Raw genomic sequence first — 7,529 nt, 5'->3', positions numbered from 1 at the left:
AGGCTGATGGCTGCCAGCACAGCGGTGGTGGCCTTTCCCCACTCCTCAGCAGCACTAAGAATGTCCACCTGCAGCTTAGGCTTACTCCCCACTAGCAAGTGAACATCCCCGGAGGGCTCCAGGGTTGCCAGAGGGATGTCTGACTGCTAGCTTATTGTTTTTTAAGCCAGCAGGTGGACATCCCCCGAGGGGTCTCAGACTGCGAGAGGGCACAGGCCGGGCTGAGGGACCCTCCCCCCAACCAAGTGCACAAATTTTTGTGCACCGGGCCTCTAGTACTAGTATAAAGATCTACATTTTTTAATATACATCCACTTTTAAGAATTTATATATAATATATGCATATTACTCACATTCTTCCAATGATGTTATGATTATTTTTATACTTTGCTTCAATCACAACCCAAATACATAACTTAAAATTGATTGATATGTTTCTTTTTTTTTTATATATATTTTATTGAGTTTCCACAGAGAGGAAAGGAGAGAGATAGAGAGCCAGAAACATCGATGAGAGAGAAACATCGACCAGCTGCCTCCCGCACACTCCCCACTGGGGATGTGCCCACAACCAAGGCACATGCCCCTGACCGGAATCGAACCCGGGACCCCTCAGTCCGCAGGCCAACGCTCCATCCACTGAGCCAAACCAGTTTCGGCTGATATGTTTCTTAAAATCTGTAGGTTTTACCACCATTTCTCCTCCCTACCCTTCCCCTCACTTTACATTTTTAATGAAGAAACTGGGTCATTTGTCTCATAGTTTTCCCCAGGCGGGATTTTGCTGATTATCGTCATATCACATGACCTTCTGTCCTTTGTTTCCTGTAAGCTGCAGTTTAGATCTAGAACAGCGATTTTCAGCCTTTTTCATCTTATGCACACATAAGCTAATGACTAAAATTCTGCACACCAAAAATACAGTTTTTTGCCAATTTGGCAAATAAAATTTATAATTTTGATTCATTCACATGGGACAGTTATTGTTGTGCTGGCTGTTATTATTTTTTTTATTTGACAATCTAAAGGAAAGAGGTTGTGCCCCTGACTGAATAGTCAGGTATTGCATTTTAAAAAATTCTTGTGGAACATCAGTTGAAAATAGAGGCTTAAGAAGATTTAGATTTTTCTTGTTTCTTTGTTTGCAACCTCTCTTTCTCCCTCCCACCTCCCTCCCCTGCTATGTCCCCGTATATATATATGGAAGAAAACTCAACTCCTTGGTCAATTTTGGAGGATGCTGGGGAACTATCTCATTATTTCAAAAACTAAACAATAAAGAGAAAGTTTCAAGTATTTAACTTTCCTTTCTTATATGACCCATATGTCAGGGTGGGTAAATAATTATTACTTATTATAAATTCCTTCTAGTAGTTATAGAAGAAATTTCTCCTTAGCATAGTATTAGAGATAAAAATTTAGAAGGAATGATAGAGAGAAAATAACAGATCTGGGCAATGATGCTCAAAGGAACTGGTTGCAACAAAGTGGGAGACAAGCAAACGACATATGCCTCGATGGCAGGACACGCCATCACCTACGAAGGAGTTTGCAAACAGAGACAAGAAAACACAAATCTCTTCAAGCTTCCAGACCCAAACAGCAGTTGTCAGGAAACACAAGGGACAGAAGGCCATGCGATATGATGGCAATCAGCAAAATCCCGCCTGGGGAAAACAATGAGATGAATGACCCAGTTTCTTCATTAAAAATATAAAGTAGGGGAGAGGGGAGGAGAAAGAAAGATGAAACCTGCAAAATACAAGAGACATATCAATCAATTGTAAGTTATATATTTGGATTGTGATTCAAACAAACAAAATATAAAAAACAATTATAAGACACTTTGAAGAATGAACAGATTGGATATTGACACCAAGGAAGTTTTATTAATATTTTAGGTGGATAATGATAGTGTGGCTATAGTTTTATTTCTTGTTTTATTTCTTTTAAATATGTTTTTATTGATTTCAGAGAAGAAGGGAGAGGGAGAGAGAGATAGAACATCAATGATGAGAGAGAAACATCATTTATTGGCTGCCTCTTGCATGCCCCCCGACCCGGGGCCCCTAGCCTGCAACTCAGGTACGTGTCCTAACCAGGAATCAAACCTGTGACCTCTTGGTTCATGATTCAAGGCTCAAGTACTGAGCCACACTGGCCGGGCATGGCTGTAGTTTTTAAATGCCTTATCTTTTAGAGGTCCATGCTGAAATGTTATACACAAATGACATGCTGTCTGAGATGTGCCTTAAAATATTATGTGGGGGGATGAGCAGGTGGGGTTTTAAGTGAATTATGGTTGACAACCCTTTAAGTTGGGTAGTGGGTACATCAGGTTCCTTGCTACTCTTTACTTTGGAATGTGTTTGACAATGTCCACAGAAAAATACTTTGTTTTGCCTTTTTTTTTTTTTTAGCTGAGTGTGCTTCCCTTACATTTGTCCTAAGAGCACAAAGGCATTAGTGTAAGAGGACAAATCCTTACCAGTCACAGTCAAAAACGTCAGCGAAATGAGGAGGTTGATGCCCCAGTTCATGCTTGAAGTTAAAGCCATGGCTCGACCTCTGATTCCACCGGGAAAAATCTCGCTGAGCACCAGCCAGGGCACTGGAGGAAAAGGCAGAGGGGGCAGGGACAGCAAAATTATCAAAAAGCCATTGACACTCAGGGGCGGCCCACGGATCTCTGCCCTAGTCTTGCCTGATTTGTGGTCAGAGAGCAGGGCCATGTGCCTCCGTCTTACCTCCAGCCAAGTGGGGAAGGGTTCAGGAGGAACTCTGAGAAAGCCTGACAATGGTCCCCAGAGTAGGGACGGGGATTTGAAACGCTGTGTGTGACACAGGCCTGAGAAATGCAAATGAGAAGGGCAGTGGGTGGGGCCACCTGCCAAGCACAGAACCTTAACGTCAGTGCCTCTGGGCCCTTTCCTGTCATCTCGTTTGCCCTTGACCTTGGAGAAATCCAACATCACAGCTACTGAGTGGGTAGAACATAATACTCTCACTTGTCCTGCTTGTGCTTCCTTGGCCTGGGGCAAGCTAAGTATAGAGAACCTCTGAATTAAATAGAGCTCCAAGATTTGATTAGCATACCAGACTCAACACATTTGAGTCTCTGAAAGGAGACGCTCCTTGGCATGAACACTGATCAGGAGACTTTTTATTATCTGAGAGTGACAGGGAATCTTACAGGACCTGCCTCCCAGACTTAGAAAGGGGAGGGGAGGAGCAAATGAACTGATCTCCTGCTCCCAGCCTATCAAACCGAGTTTGCCTAATAACTTGGCTGCGAGTTCCTACAATGGGCTGAGCAATTTACAAAACTTACCTTATCTGATCCTCACAAAATCCTACCAGACAAGAGTTATTACTGTCTGTCTTTTATAGAACAGGAAATTGAGGCTTAAAGAGTTAATAATTAGCCAAGGTCATGGGGCATGTAAGTGGCAGAGGTGGCATGAAGCCCTGGCGCCCAGTCTCTGGAACTCATGCTTTTTAATCACGGTGCTGTGATTGGTGGTGGCTCAATAAATATTTGTTAATGAATAATTAAATGCGGAGTTCAAACATAGTTTGATTCTGAGGAAAGGACTTAGGAGCTGTCCAGCCCTGGCTCACTGCTGACTAAGTCACCTTGTGTTGAAAGGCCAACAATTATATACCAACCAGCTGCACTGTCCTAGCCCAGAGGAGGTGGTGGGAGGAAGGAACCAGAAGCCAGGGAGGGTCCCACTGGCCAGCAACCACTCGGGCCACCTATGCCAGAATCACGCCATCAGCTGTGCCTCTAATTTAATGTCTTCCATGATAGTACCACACTGTGGAGGAAACATCTGCTCCTAATAAATTTGCTGTTTTCAAGTAAGAAAAATAAAAAAATAATAGAAGAGGGCAGGAAAAACATTTTTTTTTCTTGTTTATCTTCTCCAAGTAAATCGATATAGGGTTATCTCTAAAGCCTGGAAGAAAATGACCATGATTACCGTATTTGCCGGCGTATAAGACGACTGGGCGCATAAGACGACCCCCTAACATTTCCACTCAAAATACAGAGTTTGTTATATACTCGCCGTATAAGACTACCCCCTCTTCCGCACACCTTCCACACACCAAATAAAAGGTAAAACAATATCAGATTTGATTTTAACATCCACACTGTGGAGGAAACATCTGCTCCTAATAAATTTGCTGTTTTCAAGTAAGAAAAATAAAAAAATAATAGAAGAGGGCAGGAAAAACATTTTTTTTTCTTGTTTATCTTCTCCAAGTAAATCGATATAGGGTTATCTCTAAAGCCTGGAAGAAAATGACCATGATTATTCGTGTTCTAATTCACAGGGAATTCAGAAACATACTTCTACATCACTCCCCTCCACTTCTTGCCCTTCACTAGGTTCTCGCAGACTCTGTCCTTAGAGATCAGTGCAGTGCTCCGGTAGCCTTGCCTGATGGGATCACGACTGGGATCTGGCTCAGAGCAGAATGACAACTGCATCATTCTGGTGAAGCCTTTGTAATAACCTGTCCATGGGCAAATACAAGATAAAATTATGTAAATTCTACTTTTTGCAGCTAAACAATCTATACCACAGACCAATGCCCCTGTGTCCCTTCCTGCCACGGGTCTTTAACATGGCTCATGGTAGAGCAGAGGGCCCCAGCAGCCTTTTGCTCTAGCAGCCATGAGGAGGAGGTGAGGGAGGCACACGCTCATTTTCTTTAAGTGAGGGCATTAGCACAGGTTTTCTTTTCCTTTTCTTAAAAATATATTTTTATTGATTTCAGAGAGGGAAGGAGAGGGAGAGATAGAAAAATCAATGATGGGAGAGAATCATTGATCGGCTGCCTCCTGCACACCCCTCACTGGGGATGGAGCTCACAATCCTGGCATGTGCCCTGACTGGGCATCAAACCTTGACTTCTTGATTCATAGGCTGATGCTCAACCACTGAGCCACGCCAACCTGGCAACACAGGTTTTCTTGATTTTCTTCCATCCCCACCTCATCACCTCTTCACCCTGTCCTTTCCTTTCCACCTGTCACACTGAAGCCTCTTGGAATCATTTAGTGGGGCCTGGGGATTGTCATTGCTGAGGTCATCAGAGCCGTGTTGGCCACAGATGAGAAGGAGCTGGTCCTGCTGTTACAGGAAGTGTGGTCTCGCCAACCAGAAGGTGGAACAGATGCAGTAGGTACTAGGTACAAGTGCTCAGTCTGAAACGCCAAGGGCTTGCCTGAGAGCACCCAGTTTCCACACAGACAGCCTTTCCAAGGCTCGTATCCAATGCAGCACCGAGCCACACCCTCGGCAGTCTGACCCGGCAGTGGGCAACGCACTGAATACTGAAAGTGACTTCCCTCGGTCTCTCATGGAAACGTGTTGGGCAAACCTTACAGCTGACATTTCAAAAGATAATGTAGCATTGCTGAAAGCTTCTACTTCTTTTTAGAAAGAATTCTGAATTCCTTCTAAATTCTACTTCTCAGAGAAAGCATTCCAGAACTGAAGCCTTGGTTTATCCCATAGACTGGATGTTGCAACAAAATTGATGTGTTTCAACAAGGATAGTTCACCTCCTATAGGGAGTCTAACTCAAAAATAAGGAGAATATTATTTTAACCATAATTTCAGAACCATAAAATCACAGCTTTTCAGATCCAGAGAGAGCGAAATAAAAACCCAAATGGCACCTGCAGCAAGAGAGAACTTACTGAAAGGGTCAGAGCCTCTCCAGGACTTAGGAGCAAGACAGGGCCAGACTCTGACAGGCCTCCGTGTCCCTGGGTGTGGGCTGTGAGTGCCCCAAACAGGACAGGCAGAGAACTTGTTTCAGTTCGTACAACGGCACAGACCCTCACCTGCGGATTTGATAAGTTGGTATTTATAATGTAAAGTTTCTTAAAACCACTGATGTTTTTTCAAAGGAGATGGCCTAATTTCTCCCCCAAGGAAAATCAAGCTATTCCCACACGCCACAGTCGAGAAGTGGTGGCTCTCTCTGGCTGTCCTCATTGTCCCTGCCCTGATCGTGGCCCACAGGAGATGCTATGTGCTATTTGCTTGGGAGGAATCCAGAGAGCATCCAGAGACAAAGTGAATGCCTACCGTGAGCTCAACCACTGCAGTTTAGCAGGTCCTGAAACAATCCTCCTTGACCCCTGTTATTCCACCTGCAACCCCACCATCCCAGGACTATCTCAGCAATATCTCTCTCTACAAATGTCAGCATCTGCACGTCTCGCAGGCCTTCCCTATGCTGCATGGATTTGCTGGGAGATAACTGTGCACAGATATTGGACTCACATTTCACATGATATTAAATCAGACTGCCTGTCAGAACCTGCCTGGTTCTGATGAAATCTGCAGGGTGTTTATGGCTGCACAGAGTGTCATAAAAAGACCATGATGGGCAATAAGTTAAAGTGGCTGTGTGTGCAGTGGAGGACATGGGCCTGGATTAACAGGGCCTGTCAGTGGTAATGGCTGAGCCCTGCCACATGTAAACCGCCATGCGCATCTCCTCCCTCCTCCATGTTGCTGCCACTGGCACAGTGTTTCCCTCTGAGGCTGTCAGTTCCCTCCCTGTGCTCCCAGATTTAAACCTTGGGGCGCTCTGGCACACTTTCCTTTTGGCTGGAGCTCTTCCTGAACCACCTGGTGTGGTAGCCGCAGGTTTGAAAGTCACATGGAAGTTTTGAAACTCACACCAGAACACTCCTACCAAGTTTGGAGGAAGTTCTGTGCTTTGGCTGCAGACTTTTTAACAACTTGATTTGCCCAGGAGCCAATCTTATACTTTGTAGGAGTGAAGCCAAACTCCTACGGTTTCTATCGCCTTTGCAAGTAGCATGCAGCACACCCATCTCTCTCATTGCAAAGGGCTACTTTCATGTGAATTAGAAAGAGAATATACCCACTTTCTTCCAACCAGGTGTTTAGGTTCTGGCCTCATAAGTTCCCTAAATGGGAAAATTACAGTCTTTAAAAAATATGTTCCACCATAGGTCACCATCTCCCACATCAACAATGATGTATTAGTAGCTTTTATTTATTTATTTATTTATTTATTTATTTATTTATTGTGTTCTCTCTTCTCTAAGTCTCTTTGAGTTTTGTTCACTCCTGGCCTTGTGGGGGGAAAAAATTCACCCACGCTGAATTTCTTAAATGGCAAATCAAGACATTCCAAGGTGAATGTCACTTACTTCTAGAATTACATGATTCATGTATTCTCTTTAAATAGGTAAAAGTTATTGTTCTGAAGAATAATGAAAGTGGATGGGGAGTTGAAGAAATTTTATGATAGTAAAGTCATTCAATTCTTCTAATTAACAACCAAAGTTATTTCTAATATCAGCTGATAACTTGTATAGGTCATACTTAGTTTTGTTGAAAGCAAATTATTGAAAACATCTAGGCTTATAAAAAGATTATTATCTAGTTATTAGAGTCTGGCCCTAACTGGTTTGGCTCAGTGGATAGAGCGTCGGCCTGCGGACTGAAAGGTCCCAGGTTCGATTCCGG

General features: G+C 43.6%; 1 protein-coding gene across 1 annotated transcript in view; it reads right to left on the bottom strand.

Moving 5' to 3' along the window:
• The window catches only part of SLC2A12 (solute carrier family 2 (facilitated glucose transporter), member 12), a 46,826-nt gene that overhangs the window by 10,500 nt on the left and 28,797 nt on the right, over positions 1–7,529 (bottom strand). The window contains 1 exon segment of the mRNA XM_006776213.2: positions 2,489–2,611. Within this exon segment, the coding sequence (XP_006776276.1) occupies positions 2,489–2,611 (123 nt within the window).

The sequence above is a fragment of the Myotis davidii genome, unplaced genomic scaffold, assembly GCF_000327345.1.
Source record: "Myotis davidii unplaced genomic scaffold, ASM32734v1 scaffold266, whole genome shotgun sequence".
NCBI classification, from domain to species: Eukaryota; Metazoa; Chordata; class Mammalia; order Chiroptera; family Vespertilionidae; genus Myotis; species Myotis davidii.
This window is presented reverse-complemented; position numbering and strand designations above follow the sequence as displayed.